The following is a 17,273-nucleotide window of genomic DNA, read 5'->3' as shown; positions in this document are numbered from 1 at the left end:
GTTAATAAATGTGTGGTAGCATATCACAGTGAAATTTTAGGAAAATTCACCTCTTTGGGGACAAAAAAAAGTTTTCATGGTTTTGTGCTGGCTTAAAAGTCAGTAATTTGCAACAATGAGAAACAGCTGTTTAGTAGGTACATACTCTTTCCTGCCTACGAAACAGTGGTTTGATTTTTGACAAAAATTCTAGTTGCACATTTCAGATCAGCACATTTCAAATTTTGCTTTTTCTATAAAACCAAATTTCATTCTACTTGCAAAACTTTTGTGTATGAAAAAAATACGGCTTTTATACGTATATATACATATATATAAATATAAAGTTAGGCACTTAAATTCATCTCCTTGCATACTGCCAAAGTACATTTATGTGACAAAATATATGCTGCATAGCGTTTCAGCATTGTCCATTGTAGTATCTTACTATAAAGCTCTTATTGTGTACTTTGTAAATTATTTAGGAAATCCATTTTCTGCATTTGGGTCTAGGAAAACAATGAGCCATTTTTTTTAATTTTTCTTTTCGAGACTGGAATGTATGTAATATCCCTTACTAGACTGACACTACAGATAGGTCAGTATTAGTATTATAAGCATCTCCCCTGCTTACAGCAGGATTAAATTTTCCCCTAATACTGCATCCTTGAGTAAGGGAATGTAGCCCTTGGAAGAACTGTTAACATTTTTGGCAGATTATTAATCATGAGAAGTGTTGGAAGTGATGATTCTCTGTTGTCAGGTAGGTCATGCATATTAATTCATTTTGATCCCACTATTTCAATCCTTTGTTTATGGAGGTAGTACACAATTCATTTCTAGAATAAGAGTCTGCATATCTCTAGATGCTCAAAAGAAATATTTCTGATATATTTAAGAAGGTACTCAATAATTTACACCATGCCTTCCATATTTTTTATTTTCCCAGAAGCCAAACACTTTCAATACAGGTTCTTGCCAATCAGGAGATATGAAATTAATGAAATTTGGGAAATGGTTACAGCTTTGATAGAACTCTAACATATCCCAAAATTAAATTTAGTTTTGCAACAGAATTTATTGCTTAAAGTGTAGTTAAGAAGTTTCTGGAATCAAATGCATCTCAGCTAATAATATTTCTAGCTTGTGTAGGGAAAATTTAAACCCACAACTCATACGTAGTAAATAAAGTTTCTTAGATCTTGAAGACAACTTAATGTATCCTGTGTATCTGTATATCTTTAGGGAAAAAAAAGACCTCCACAAATAATTTTGTTGTATTTATTGGAGTGAGTCTGCAGTTAAATTGTATGTGTTCTGAATTAGGTATTAAGTAAGAAAGGCAGTTATATGATGCTGTTAACGACTTTTCCAGGGTTTCTGGACTGGGAGTGGTAAGAAAAAGAGGTAGTAGGAGTGGGTGGCAATGAAAAAAATTTCTTTTTTATATCTGCACAGTGTGCGTATACACTATCTTTATGTGTGTTTTAATATGCCTGCTTATAGAAGGTTCTGCTTTTCAAGAGGTGTGATACGATAGTAATAAATCATCAGTTTTGTTATGGTTCCCAAAAGGCAGTGGAGTTGCCCCAGGCCACAGGTTTGGTTTAAAAAATTAAATAAAAACATTGATTAAACAAATCTAGTATGAGATGTAACCTAAAATTAAACACTTCAACTTAATGTTGGAAGAATCATAAAGTTTGTCTTATGTTCTTGGTGCTGTGCTTAGGGAAAGACCTTACTGTTGAATCTAAAAGGCTGTGGCCTTGTGAAGAGACAGTTTTGAGGCTCACTGGGAGAGCAGAGGGAAAGAAGAGGACCCTGTGATCTATTTGCTGAATAACTCTCTATTTTGCCTACTAACTCTTAAAATACTGTCATGAGGGCCAGCCTTGGAAATCATGCCTTCCCTAGACTTCCTTCTTAACATATATCCTGCTTGCTGGGTGACAAAGCTCAACATTATAAGAGGACACAAATTTGTGTTCACTTATTAGAATTTATAGTCTGGTGTAAGCAAACTCGTAGAAGATACAGGTATCAATTTAAATCCCTTAGTCTTGTAATTATTGAACTAAGCATTACCCATCTTCCACAAAGGTATCTGACTGGACAACTAGAAATTATCTAAATCCATTTTGATGGCCAAATAAAAGTTATTATGTAAAGAGGTTATCATTATCACTTAGATCTGCTAGGTTTTAAAATAAACTAGGTAGCATCTGGTTAGGTTTTCAGAGATATTTTATGCAGTCAGTGATTTTTGATTACCAGGTTGTCCTCTGAAAGAGACATCGACAAATGCTTCTGCTTTAAATCAGCTGGACTTAGTTATATGATCAGTACTGAACTGTTCTTGTCTTCCTTAGCAAAACAATTATAACCATACAAAGAAGGATCTGGAGAATTTAAAAATAGACAGCTTAAGTGCCTGATCACATTAAGAAGCTGATCACAATCAGAGTTGGAAAGCCACTTAAATCACAGTTTTTAAGTCTTCGAGTTTTCTGCTTTAAGATTCCAAACATTTTGCTGGGCCTGATTTGTCCAAACTGACTGGAGATTTTTCTGTGCCGAGTAATGCAGTCATTGAGAATGGTACACAGTGGTGCAGTGAACAGCATCACAATTACGCTTTCAACAGAAGATGGTTGTTAAAAATCATCAAGATCTCAGCAATATCAATGATCTTCAGCAAACATCAACAAAATCAGTGCTGTATTTTACTCCCCTTATTCTTTGAAGGCAAATTTATAGTAGTCTCATGTATGATTGTGCAGGTAGATGATGTCCTTGAAAACCTTCCCACCAATGCCATGTGTTGTAGAAACTGGTATGCCTGGGGTGTTGATGCTGGTATCCTCCAAATTCACTTATTTATCTCTTTCCAAATAATTAAGTTTATTTTCTTCTGGAGAGAAGACAGCTGAGTTCCACGAGTGCTTACAGTGTGCAGGTAACAAATACCAATCATTAAAAGTCAAAAGAGCAGAATAGCAAGGAGCTCCTTTCTGGATATCTTGCAAAGATGCTTCTCATTTGGCTGACATACATGGCAAGCTGCTAGCTCTTGTCCACACTGCTACTTGTGTCTGCTTGACTCTGACAATGGGTTTGTTTTGTGGGCTACATTTTGTCATTCCATTATATTACTGTGACATGTTACAGTACTGTAATAAAATGACCTGATGTTACGCTGTATAGTACCATAAACAGATCTTGCAGAGCTGTGAAATAGTTTCCTGAGGGAAAGAAGCTTACAGATGCTTGAAAGCAGATGAACTAATCATTGGGAAGTATGTTATAAACAGCAATCTTGCTGTGGCTGTAGGATGGATTAAGCGGCCTGGTAGGTTCCATAAGTGCCACATACTTTCGCAGTTATATAATATGAAAAATTAAAGGGATACTGTCAAGTAGTTTGTGTATATACCATTTCCTAACCGTTATAAACTGGTTATGCCTTCCAAGTTCCAGATTATTTTTTCTTCTTCTAAATCCACCACTGCTTGTCAGGACTTTTTTATTAACAAGAGATAGCTACTCCTTGTGCATGATTATACACACATTTTTGTCCTGCTGCTGCATAGCCAACCAGGCAGACAGCAGAGGGAGCATGAGTTAACAAATAAATACTGTTCCCAGAACTGTGCTAACAGCGGTGGTGACACTGATAACAAACGAGTATTTTTTAGGAGTACAGACTCACAGTAACTTGCTGCTCCATAAAAGGAGCAGAAGGAAAAAATAAAACAAACAAAAACAAACCAGGTAGGAAAAATGCATATTCCTGTTTAAAAGAACTTTTTAAAGAGTAAGTGGAGAACCAAGCACAAAATCAGCATGAAAATACTTGACAGTGTCCCTTTAAGGGGGATTGTGGTTGCCTGCAGGTTGGTCTTCTCTGAACTGGGAAAATGGTAAATTCTCAAAGACAGGAATAGAAATAGATCCAGGCAAAAGAGCAATATAACCTTTATGTAAGTCAGTTAAAATAATCACATTTGTGTAATGAGGGCTTGTTATATATATATGTATATATTTATATGTGTATATATATACACACATATATATACACACATATATATATGTATATATTTATATGTATATGTATATGTATTTATATGTATATATTTATATGTATTTATATGTATATATTTATATGTATTTATATGTATATATATGTATATATATGTATTTATATGTATTTATATGTATATATTGTTATATATATATGTGTATATATATATATGTTTTTTTTTTAATTATTGCTTATCTTTTTTTACATGTATGGATTTTCAAGGAATCATAGAATAGTTAGGGTTGGAAAGGACCTTAAGATCATATAGCTGCAACCCCCCTGCCATGGGCAGGGACACCTCACACTAAAACATGACACCCAAGGCTCTGTCCAGCCTGGCCTTGAGCAGTGCCAGGGATGGAGCATTCATAACTTCCCTGGGCAACCTATTCCAGTGCCTCATCACCCTTACAGTAAAGAACTTCCTTCTTATATCCAATCTAAACTTCCACTGTTTAAGTTTTAACCCATTACTCCTTGTCCTTTCACTACAGTCCAGAAGGAAGAGTCCCTCCCCAGCATCCCTATAAGCCCCATTCGGATACTGGAAGGCTGCTATGAGGTCTCCACTCAGCCGTCTCTTCTCCAGGCTGAGCAGGCCTAAATTTCTCAGCCTCTCGTCATACGGGAGGTGCTCCAGTCCCCTGATCATCCTCATGGCCCTCCTCTGGACTTGTTCCAACAGTTCCATGTCCTTTTTATGTTGAGGACACCAGAACTGCACACAATACTTCAAGTAGGGTCTCAGGAGAGCAGAGTAGAGGGGCAGGATCACCTCCTTCGACCTGCTGGTCACGCTCCTTTTGATGCAGCCCAGGATACGGTTGGCTTTCTGGGCTGTGAGCTCACACTGAAGCTGGCTCATGTTCATTTTCTCATCGACCAACACCCCCAAGTCCTTCTCCGCAGGGCTGCTCTGAATCTCTTCTCTGCCCAACCTGTAGCTGTGCCTGGGATTGCTCTGACCCAGGTGTAGGACCTTGCACTTGGCATGGTTAAACTTCATGAGGTTGGCATCAGCCCACCTCACAAGCGTGTCAAGGTCCCTCTGGATGGCATTCCTTCCCTCCAGGGTATCAGCCGAACCACACAGCTTGGTGTCATCAGCAAACTTGCTGAGGGCGCACTCAATCCCACTGTCCATGTTAGCGACGAAGATGTTGAACAAGACCGGTCCCAACACCGGTCCCTGAGGGACACCACTCGTTACTGGTCTCCAGCCGGACATTGAGTCATTGACCACAACTCTTTGAGTGCAGCCATCCAGCCAGTTCTTCATCCACCAGGTGATCCACCTATAAAATTGTCTGTCCAATTTAGAGACAAGGATGTTGTGTGGGACGGTGTTGAACGCTTTGCACAAGTCCAGGTCGATGACATCAACTGCTCTACCGCTGTCCATCAGTTCCATAGCCCCATCACAGAAGGCCACCAAATTGGTCAGGCAGGATTTCCCCTTAGTGAAGCCATGCTGGCTGTCACCATATCATAGAGTAGTTGAAAAGTCATCTAGTCCAACCCCCCTTTGACAGATGTCTTATCATAATTATCTCACTTATTTGCTTGGGTATTCTTAGCAAATTTCTCATAAAAAGCTGACTGAAATATAGCATTAAAGTATGAAAGGATGCTTTTGTAACTAAATCCTCACAAATGAGTGGAAAATAGTCAGAACTCATGCAAGTTTATGCATGAACCTACAAAGTTGGGTGACAACCCAAAAATGTTATTCCCACTGCGTGAAGAGAGTCTTAAAAAAGATGTTCTGTGCTTCCTGTCCTAGGATAATTAGTCAGGACCGTGAAACATTTATTGAGTCTGACTTCTCTTTGGCTTAAAATGACAGACAGTTTGGTCTTTTTAAATAGGGATCTTTTTTTTTTTTAATTTTTTTTTTTTAATAGTATCTTTTTGTAGGAAGCATATGACATCCCTGTTTGATCAAGAGTTGGAGTTCTTAGACTGCCTAGTGCTGCAGTGCAGGAGAGGTACCATTCTGGAGATTCAGACTGAGAAGATATGGATGTACTGGAAGAATCATAAGTTGAAAGCTTGTCACTTACCTTGCCATTAAATATATCTAAAAAGGCGTCTTGTCCTTGTATCAACTATTTGTGTTACCTCACACATTTTATATTATTTATGCAGATGTATTAGTTCCTTCCATTTATAGCCACATACTGCCATATAGGGCACATTCTGCCAGGCATTCCATATGGATATGGTCCTTAGTGAAGATGGTGGAAGCTGTACACATATTTCTAAGGATACACACATACTTCAAAGGACAGAACTCAACTGCTAGTATGCCAGGTTAGGCACACAACTTCCACTTTGGGTGGATACATGTAGCATACTTTTTCTTTTAATGTTGCCAAAAATATGGTTTGATGAGGACTTTATTGTGCTTCCCAGTTCTGACTGCTCTGGAATCTTGTAATTATTTGCTTAGGAAATAGCAATTTTTAATTGTATTTTTTGTTTTTTCCCTTACAAAACAGTTTTTATTTTTAATGGTTTATGGTTAAACATGAGCTGCCATGATAAATGCAGAAAAGTTAGACCTCTGGATAACAAGATATGAAATGAGTGGTGTAAGTAAATCATCACAGTGTGTATATATGGGGCACACTTGCACGGTGGGTCACTGAGCAGGGTTTCTGACAGCATTGCTGGCAAGCTCATCAGTAGCATTTGTTGTGGCAATTGCTCAGAAATCTCTGTGGAAGACTGCAAGACACACAGACATGGCAGCAAGCAGAATCAAGTCACAGCTGTGGAATGAGTGTTTTCTAGTGGTACAAATGAAGCTAGAACAAGCATGTCTGCCTCTCTGAATGTGTGCTGAAATACATTTGCTTTGTGCTTGTCATTTAACAGCCTTGGTTATGAGAATAAAATCATTTCAGAACCACACAGTATATATATCTGTACAGTTCTAACAGTTCAAATCACAAAACTGATCCCATTAAATTATTATAATGTTTTTCCTGCACTCCTCCTAGTCTGTGTTTTTATTTTTCAGTCTTTTCCTGTCTTTGTTAGGCACTTATTTATGTATGTTTCTGGTGTCTTGTTCCTTTTAGTCTAGTAATCTGTGCTGTTCCTGAACTTCTCAGAGCTTTGGGAAGGCCCAGGAGTGCACAGGTTTGCAGTATCACATTTATAGCTCTGAAAACTGTATTATTTATTATCGTTTCAGACATCTTTTAGAAATTTATATGAGATGTTAGTTTTTTGTTACTGACTTACTTCTGAAGAGCAAAACTTTATGGCACATGCTGTATCTCTTAATAGATTCTTCTTTTAGAGCTGCTTATAGAATTTGACTATGGTTTTCTATGCTTCTGTAGACAGTATGGACACTTTTCTTGTTTCATTCCTACTCTTACATGGCATCTGTCTATGCAGATTGCAAGACCAGTTGCTAGGTCCAGCGCTCTAGATCAGTTATCTACACATCACATACTAAATGAATGAATGCAGTTCTACACCTCTCAGCTTCCAGTGTTTCCTTTGTGAATTATTTTGCAGCAGTGTTCATTACCTGTAATCAAAGTTTTAAAAGACTTGTTGATAATTTTTGTTGTGGGTGTTATTTTTTCTGTAGTTCTTTTCTATTGCTTTCAAGAGCTTTATTCACTTAGTGCTATTGTTGACCAATTACCACTTTTTTCAGGTCCATTTATACCTAGCAAATAAGTATGCATGTGTCAGTTGAAATGATTCTTTGTCTATCATTCACTGTATATAGCAAAATCTGTAATGTACACTGCATAAAGTAATACTGACTTTTCATGGTCAGTGTTACATTACTCCAGTTTAAAATAATTTATTACTTCCTTACATTTAAAGTTGGGGCACATTCTGCCAGGAATTTCCTCTTTTCACGGTTGCAATGCTTTCTTTTACTTAAGTAACTCCAAATTGAATTCTAAATAACTAATCCAGTGTTTGTGTTATATGAAGACAAAGTTGTATAATAAGATACATATGTGGTATGATAGGTTCTGAATTTGAAACCAAAGAATTATATAAACGTCATGTGTGCTACCTAGCTCAAGCCATTTGAAACAGAATCTTGTTGACAAGCTCATATGTTTCATCTGTGGAGGACATGTGTTTTTCTTGTGTTTTCAAATGATATGGTGAACAAGTAGTTGCCAGACAAACTATACGCAGTCTTCTGATGAACCATTAGACTGACAAACTAGGAAAATTCTGGAAAAAAATTAAAAGCTTAGCGTGATTTTTCCTTCTTTTAATAGTCTACACTACAAAACAATAAATTTTTCATACTGAATAGGAAGAATTAAGTCTATGTGCATATTGCAAATGTACTCAATAAGAATTACTGCTCTTAGCTAATCAGTTTTCTTGTTGACTTGATTGTGACTGTGCAAAGCTCAATCACTGTGTAAGAGCATTCTCTTGATTAGCTACACTTAAACCGCAGACTTGCAGAAGATCGTTAGCACAAATACTAGGATGAGTGTAAGAATAACAGTTCTTAATTCAGCAATAAGTAAAACATTAAAAAAATAGATAGACATACCCTAGGAAAAAAAGAGGAACAAAATTATTAAAGTAAAAATCCCTTCTCCTAGTCATATTTAAAGAAATAGCCAAAGGAGAAAAAGGTCACAATACTGAATAAAAATTAAACCAAAGGAAAAAACTGTAAAATTGAGTTTAACATTTATGATTACTTTATGTCTTTAATTAATTTTTTCTCACTCTGATTTTATGCTTAGGCATTTTTAAAAGTACTTATACTATATTTCATTATCATATATTGTTATCAGCTGATTGCCTGCATGTTAATGTATGTTGATGGTTGCTATGGCAATTGCCAGTGCATTAGTCTAACTGAATATTATGGGTAAGAAGTTACATAATTGTTGTTCCAAATTTCTGTTTCATATTTTTAATGACAGTATTTTGTAATATCTTTTGGATATACAGTGTTTCAGAAGAAAAGATTCCTCTTTTTATGTCCTTTCCATCACAAATAATTGAAGCCATGGTGTTTCATCTCTTATGTTAATGAGAATATTCTTATATCAAAAAATAATTCCTTGTAGCATTTACTTCAACATCTGTTAGGTCCATTCTCTTCTGGAAGCAGAATTTTTCCACATTTACTAAATTAAATATTGGAAAAAAGGGATGTGAATTTCAGTGTTTTGGAATAAATATGGAAAACATTCCTTTCAAGTGGTCCTTGTGTTGGCCCTTCTCACTAATTGTAACTAGAGTGAGTTGATATGGCATAGTAGTTTGTGTCGCAGCAATGCATTATTTTTCTGTTAGTCCTTTAAGCATACAGGTAATGCTTGCCCCATAATATTTCTTCTTGTAGAAAGATCACTGGTAGGACCAGATTTCATCAAGCCCTAATTAATAACTGCACTTTAATATTTACTCACTATGATAAAGCAAAAGGCAGGTAGCCTCGATTCTAAGCATTTGAAGGACAGCAAAATATGCCTGCAAGTATTTGTCAGAATGGATGTGCCATTTCTTTCCTGATGGTAAAGCTGCTATGAAAACCATGTACATTCTTAAAAGTATAACTCTAATGCTATAAAAGAAGTAAGATACTTTCACTGTAGGCACTGCTTTCTAAAGTAATAGGCACTATTTTGCCCTTCTTAATAAGTCTGACCAATTATCAAAGCCTCTCTATATCTTTGGAATATGTACCCAAGAGAACAAAGACCAATTATATAGTGAAAAAATACATTATATGAAAACAAATACATTATGTGTCCAGGGTTTAATTTTTATTTTTATTTTTAAAAAGAAGTTAGGAAGAACATGGAGAGTTCTTCTCTCACTGCCAACAAATGCTGACAGGATGTGAGAATAAAATGCAGACAAAACCCCAGTTCTGTTAGTCAGTAGAATTATGTCAGGTGTTTAAATAATCTAGTCAAACAGTGTGTTTAAATAATTTAATTTTGCAGTACAGTAGAACCTAATCAGTGTTGTGTTAATAAACAGATAAAATACACAGATCAAACCTTATCAACATGTTAATTTCAGCTGGAAGGGGGGGTTACATTACATTACCTATTACAAGAATTTTGCACATTAAGCACATATTCTTACCATTACCCTTTTTTGTGGAAAAGTATGTTTCAAGTATTTGACATAGTAAAGCACAGGCTTATTAGATCTTGTTTAGTGCTATAGTTAAAACCCTTATATATTTGCAGTACAGTAAAGTCTCTGAGCTTTAGTTACGTACTAGCTTCTTGTTATGGTAGCTGTTTTCTAATCACTGTAGAAAATACAATCCGTTTGACTTTTCAGTCAAACTCTTTGCATTTATCCTTGTTCTTATTGTTTGTTTTGTTGTCCTGTTAAGTAAATTTGATGGCAAATGAAAGCAGGTATAAGCCACAGGGTTTCATTATTTGTGTATTACTTTCCTTTGTTATGACTTTCTAGACTATTGCAGTGTCTTTGAATCCTTACTGTATTTGCAGTTCTGTGATTTCTGTTGGTATAAATAGCTACTGCTTCTGTAGCACAATTTTGGTTTTAAGACAAAGCACAGTTTCTAAAATTGAATTGATTGTTCGTGCTTATGCAGGATGTGAAAAATCGACGAAATCCTCGCCTTGTACCTTACGCTCTTTTGGATGATCGAACGAAGAAGTCAAACAAAGACAGTCTTCGGGAAGCAGTCCGCACCCTCCTAGGCTATGGTTACAACCTGGAAGCTCCTGATCAAGATCATGGTGATTAATTTTGCTTTTCTGTCTCACTCTCTCCCCCTCTACCTTTCTCATATGATTAATTAATGTTAAAAGCTTAAGCAATTTAAATCAGGATTGTGAATTCTACACGACACAACCCTGAAATACTGTAAATCAGGAAATTTTTTAAAATTTTTTTAATATTTTCTGCTTTTTTCAGTTTATTATTCTGCTTAATGTATGATCTTATGCCAGGGAATAAAATATATGATTGCATTTTATGCATGTATCCTATCGATATATTGATTAATGAATGATTATTTCTCCTGCTTTATATAATGATAGTATTGTTAAATTTTGGACCTTTTTAGACCATAGACCTTCAGTAAAGCATTTCTTCAGATCTAATTTATACCCAACAGAGGGAACCTGCCATTTTCAATTGCTTTTCCAAACCATGTATCTACTGTGGTCCCTAGCTTTTTGAGAGGCTGCTAGTAAATTACACTTTAAATCTGAGTTATCACTGATACTATGAATGTTTAACAAGGCAGGTTTGCTAAACGGGCAAAACAATGTTTTCTAGTGGAGTAGATTATTTTGGTGGCAAAATGACATGATATTACTGTTAAATCTGCCTATGCCTAGTCTGGAGAGTTTAAGGCTGATGCGTAATCTCATAATTTCTTCCCCTCCCATTGTAGGAGGGAGATGCTGTGTAGAGTAACTGAGCATCACTTCTGCTTGCTTCTGGGAAGGTGGGTTTGCTGGTAGAGGATGGCCTTATGAAAATAAAGGGGTTGTCTAGTGGTGTCAGGTGAGAGGGAGACAAAGCACACTTAATTCCTACAATCTCTTCCAAATGCCAGTGAAAAGTATTAATCCTGTTTCCTCATTTACAGCTCTGAGAACCATATGCTCCCCTGCCTTTCTTTTGGAATGAACTGGAAAAATTTGTTTTTTTCCTTATGATGCAGAGATCCTTGAGCTAGTTCTGTGCATAGAGTTACTAATGAAATGTAAAGAACACAATTTCAATCCTTGCATTTGAAAGGTGTCATCAGTCCTGTTGCAAAATTCCCAGACAAAAGGACCTGCAGAACATCTTCCACAAACTGGCTTTTCTTAAACAAAGACTGGAATTGCATTCAGCAAAAGGTTTTTATCCTCATTTTGAGGGTTTGAATTTCACAATTTATGACCCTCTCAAGTTTGAGATGCGTAAAACATGTCTGTCAATGCTTATAGCCCCAGACGGCAATAACTACCATGCAGCTGCTCACTCTCCCTTGTCCCCTGCTGGGATGGGAAGGAGAGCAGAAAAAGGCAAAACTTATGGGTTGAGATAAGAACAGTATAATACTTGAACTAGAGTTCAATAAAATAATACTGACAGTAAAAATAACAATAATTTTAATGAAAAGTTGAGAAAGAGGAATAAAACAATAAAAACAAGTGATGGACGATACAATTGCCCACCTGCTAACTGATGCCCATCCCATCCCTAAGTATCGATTGTCCCCTTCCGGGTAACTGCACCAAGTTTATATACTGAGCATGATGTGCTGTGACATGAACATTCCGTTGGCTAGTTTAGGTCAGCTGACTTGGTTCTGCTTCCTCCCAGCTGCTTGTGCCCCTCCTCACTGGCAGAGCATGAGAGACTGAAAAGTCCTTGACTAGGGTAAGCACTGCTTAGCAACAAGTAAAAACATCGGGGTTTTATCAACATTATTCTCAGACTAAAGCCAAATCACAGCACTGTACCAGTTACTAGGAAGAAAACTATACCCTCTGAAACCAGGACAATGCCGTAGGGATTGTCTTTCATCAGCCAAAATCCATACTGTTATTAAGGGATTTAGAGCCCTCTAGTGGTGTTCTGCATCTTCATTCATTAATTTTATTTTAAACACTGATTTACAAAGCTCTACACCATCATTTTTATTCTTTATTAGTATTACTACGTACTGGTTCCCGCAGTAGCTTTACTTTTGGCGTTGCGTAGAATCTAGAAAGCATTAGGTTGCTTAGAATCTAAAAAGGCAACAAATTATCAGTATTCATGCTTTTAGCTGATTCATCTATAGAGGTGTGGCACTGAGGGTCTTCAAAAGTGTTTTTAAGGCAATAATCATGTAGACCATCAAAAAAAAAAATTTACTAATAAAGGATTATGTGGCAGGGAGTTCAGAGCTGCTTACAGGAAACTTAATGAACCTGACCTAACGGAAGTCAGACATTTGGTGACGTGACAAATGATACTAAATTCTGAGGGATGTGACCTTATAGGCTATTCAAGAAGATATTGGAAATGTGAACCCTCCCCCATCCCCACTAGATGAATTAGTGTCGAGTAATTTTTAAGAGTTACCCAAGTGTGTTGATTCCCCAGAATTAGCAAGGGTGCTTTCACCATAAGGCTGTTCTGCAGGCACATTCTTCTTTTCATGCCTATGCTCAAAAGGATTCCTTGGTTTTCGCTGCCTTAATTTTGTCAGTAGTTAGAGTACTTTGTGTGTTGTGTTTTCTTTTCTTTACTTTTTTTATTTTTTTTAAACCTAACAGCGATGAAACTGGATGTGTGTAGTGGGATAATGGAAAAATTCAGGATCTTCCGCACAGAAAAGACTTATGCTGTCAAGGCTGGGAAGTGGTACTTTGAGTTTGAGGCAGTTACTGCAGGAGACATGAGAGTTGGCTGGACAAGGCCAGGTTGTCTGCCAGATCAGGAGCTTGGCTCAGATGAAGAAGCTTTTGTTTTTGATGGCTTTAAGGTTTGTATATGTTTGTCTGTAGCAATATAAATGATTGCCAAACTTTTAATTTTGTGTCTTATTTTGTGTGTCAGAATCTCAACATAATTGACTTCTTTCATTTGTGTTTTATAATTTTTTTTTCTCTCTTTGAGGGCCTAGGTGGAATAAGGAGGATAAATGTCACCTGATAATTATTTAGCAGTGTTTGGCATTTCTATTTTTTTCACAGTTTCACAGTATTTCTGCAGTATATGTAAAGCACTGAAAATCTAAGTGACTCACACAAATTCAGAGTACTGGCAGAGATGTAATTAACTATGAATCATTTCTTTAATTTTTTACTTTGTTGTTCTCTCCATAATAAGTGTCATTAGGGAAAGATTTGGTAACAACTGTTAGCAGTAAGCATTTGAAGCAAAATTTGATACAAGTTTTTTATGGGAATGTAAAAGTTATGAAGAGCATACCTAGGTTTTAGTGGAAATCCTTACAGTTTAGTGTAAATTAAGTATGATAGAAACAGTAATTTTTTTCTCCAGTTTAATTCTTTATGAGAAAATGACAGATGGAAATGTAATAGTAAAAATGTCTAGGAAAAGAAACTGTGTTATTGATTTTAATCAGAATAGATTAAATGTCTCATTAAAACCTTTTATTTCACTATGAAGGCAAGTGCAACCGCTATCCAAACCATAGTTGCTTTTAAGGTTACTTATGACTCAAGTCAAAATGTTTCTGGTGTCTGATGCCGGAATTAATTTTGGCTATTACTGTTACAATATGTAACAGAAATCAACAGCATTTCTGGCTGTTTCTCATCAGATCAAGCTCTCAAGATGTTTTTTATTCATGCTGTTGGATTTTTTTCCCAGTCTCATATTACATGAGAGGATGCATTAAAATGAGAAGTGAAAAGTTGTTTTTGTAAAATATCCAATTGGCTTGAGTGAACTATTCAAGTTGTGTCTTTACTAGAATAGCTATGTAGTAGTTTTTCTACTGAATCTTAGAGTTTGAACTTTCTGTTTCAATCCACAAAGCTATTTTGTTGTCTTTGATTTTAATCAATTCTGTCCTTGGTTCTTCTTGATTAAAGAAAAGTTTTTGACCTTTGGGTTACACAGGTAGGCTCATTTGTTTTCTAGGAATTTCAGGATGGATACAGAGGCTAACAATCTACTTGTGATGGAATATATGAATAGGGAACCTATTTGTTATTAACACTGCTTTGTTTTATGTGTGTTACAATAGTTCTTAATAGAAGTTTGTTTCTTTGAATTCTGATCCAAGACCACATCCAAAGCCTTTGCAGTCTGACTTTTGAAGGTTAGCCATACAAATCATTAATCATGCCCTCAGCTGCTCTGAAATACATCAGAAACTCAGCATGCTTGTCCACAAACAGAAAATTCTGTTCATTTCAAAATATGGAATGACAGAAAGTTTGATTTATTTTGCACACAACAGTTTTAGAATTATACTTAAGGAAACAAAGTTTGTTTGTAAGGAGTGAGTTTATAGGGTACTAGGTTGAATAAAAGTGATTGCTTAAAAAAAGTTTGTGAAGTGGCTAGTTAACATTGTAATTGATAGCATATTATTTTCATTACAAGTCTTTCATGGAGCTTCTGCAGAAAAATAAGCTATTCTCTTGTTACTAAAATGTTGAAATAGCAATTTTACCTGTCAGCTCACTGGGCAGCGTTTTACAATACCGGTGTGAGGGGTGTTTGCAGGAAGTTAATTGTTGGATTTCCATTTTCAAAGTGAACTTGGAGTACACACAGGCATTGTTTTGGAATGATGTGCTGTGAAAGTGTTAATTTAAGTGCTATCTTAATTGAGGGGGCTAATTTTTAGTTGTACCAGTATGAGAGAAAGGAGCACACACATCATCGCTGTTACTCTTTGAAATTCTTCTAAATCCTTTTCAGGCACAGCGGTGGCATCAAGGTAATGAGCATTTTGGCCGCTCGTGGTTGGCAGGAGATGTTGTTGGGTGTATGGTTGACATGAATGAGCACACTATGATGTTCACCTTAAATGGTGAAATCCTGCTTGATGACTCAGGGTCAGAACTTGCGTTCAAGGACTTTGAGGTTGGTGATGGTAAGTACTGTAATACAGTGTGTTGCCCATTTTTTTTCTCTGTCTTCCCTTTAATTTGGTGTGCTTGTTTTGTGTTTTATTGGGGTTTTGTTTCATTTGTTATTTTGTTGTAGGGTTGTTTTTGTTTTGTGTTTTCTTCTCCCCCTTTTCTCTCTCTAGGGAGCTACCCCTCATCCTTTACTTTTCTTGATTAGTATTAAGCCTTTGGAAAGGAGGTATGCTGGGTGTGAGGATGAGTCAGGGTCTTTTTCTGTGGTGAACTTTGAAGCCATCTTTTCTGATAAGACCTTTTCGCTATTTTGCAAGGATGTGTCTGGGTTTGCAAATTCATGACCTTGAACATTTCATCTGTACTGCAGCAGGTTGCTATATGGTGTAGCAGAATCATAGAATGAATCGTAGACTGCTTTGGGTTGGAAGGGACTTTTGACAATTATCTAATCCAATCTCTGCTGCCAAGGGCAAGGACATAAAATTCTATCTAGGTCAAGTACTGAAGCAGTACCAAACTTCTGTCAAATTAGGGAGAACTTATGGTAGAATATAAACCTTGAGCCAGCCTTAAGGTTATGTTTTAGCTCTGGGAGGAGAAACGGCACCTGATCCAGGATAAATCCAGCTGGTACAAAGTTAGACTCCAAAAGTATTTGTTTTTAAACCAGCAGATTGAATTTTTTTACCTGTTGTTGTACTGTTCTTGGTGCAGAGTCTGTAAGCCATAGTTTACCATAAGTAAACCATAAGTTTAGTTTACCCGTAAGCCATAGCTTATGAGATTGCAAAAGGTGGCAAAGATCAAGGTTGTGTCAGGTGCCAGATTGATTGTATATTGCAGAAATATTTTGGTTTATAAATTTAATTACATACTTGTGTGTGAATAAAAGGGTAAGAAATTACATTAATGTAGATAACTGTCTAAAATTTCTGCTCTGTGGTAATATAAAAAAATATTTTAAGCTTTAATCTTTCCCTTTAATTTATTGTAGTCACATATATTCTGTCATATTTATTATAAACCTGTTAAATAATACATCTGTGTCTGAGAGAGAAGGTTCATTTTTTTTGACCAATAAAGGCTGCAAATGATACTTTTGAGTTACTGATTCCTATTCCCAGGAGAAATATGAATCTTATACCCATTAATTAGGCAGTTCCCTGCTTGAATTTTAACCACTTTTATCTGGATTTCACAGTATTTTACCTTCAATAGTGCTTTGGGAGAATAATTTTTTCTTTTCATTTTTTTTTTTTTTTTTCTTCTTCTGCCATATACCAAACTAGGAATTCTTTACTGTCAGGGTGGAGCGACACTGGAAAAGGTTGCCCAAAGATGTTGTGGCTGCCTCATCCATGGAAGTGTTCAAGGCCAGGTGGATGAGGCTTTGAGCAACCTGGTCTAGTGAAAAGTGTCCCTACCCATGGCATGGGGTTTGGAACTAGATGATCTTTAAAGTTCTTTTTTCCAACCTAAACCATTCTGTAATTCTATGATTTTATTTTATTTAAAATGAGATAATTGCCACCAATTTCCTGGAATCATGCCCACTGCTTTGCTGCCTTCAGATTTCCTTAGATACTGTGATAACATGATGAGGTGACTTGGCTTTATCATTGGTGGTATGGACGCAAAATCAT

At 36.3% G+C, this 17,273-nt stretch overlaps 1 protein-coding gene across 6 annotated transcripts in view; it reads left to right on the top strand.

Annotated features, from left to right (window-relative positions):
- RYR2 (ryanodine receptor 2) overlaps positions 1–17,273 on the top strand; it is a 382,151-nt gene that overhangs the window by 220,843 nt on the left and 144,035 nt on the right. For all 6 annotated transcript variants that reach the window (XM_062637382.1, XM_062637380.1, XM_062637379.1 and 3 more), the window contains 3 exons: positions 10,665–10,812; positions 13,339–13,547; positions 15,464–15,638. In XM_062637382.1, coding sequence (XP_062493366.1) covers positions 10,665–10,812; positions 13,339–13,547; positions 15,464–15,638 — 532 coding nt within the window. The remainder of the gene's footprint in view (positions 1–10,664; positions 10,813–13,338; positions 13,548–15,463; positions 15,639–17,273) is intronic.

Source organism: Pezoporus occidentalis, unplaced genomic scaffold (assembly GCF_034315485.1).
Source record: "Pezoporus occidentalis ecotype Australia unplaced genomic scaffold, CSIRO_AGI_Poc_V1 ctg52, whole genome shotgun sequence".
NCBI classification, from domain to species: Eukaryota; Metazoa; Chordata; class Aves; order Psittaciformes; family Psittacidae; genus Pezoporus; species Pezoporus occidentalis.
This window is presented reverse-complemented; position numbering and strand designations above follow the sequence as displayed.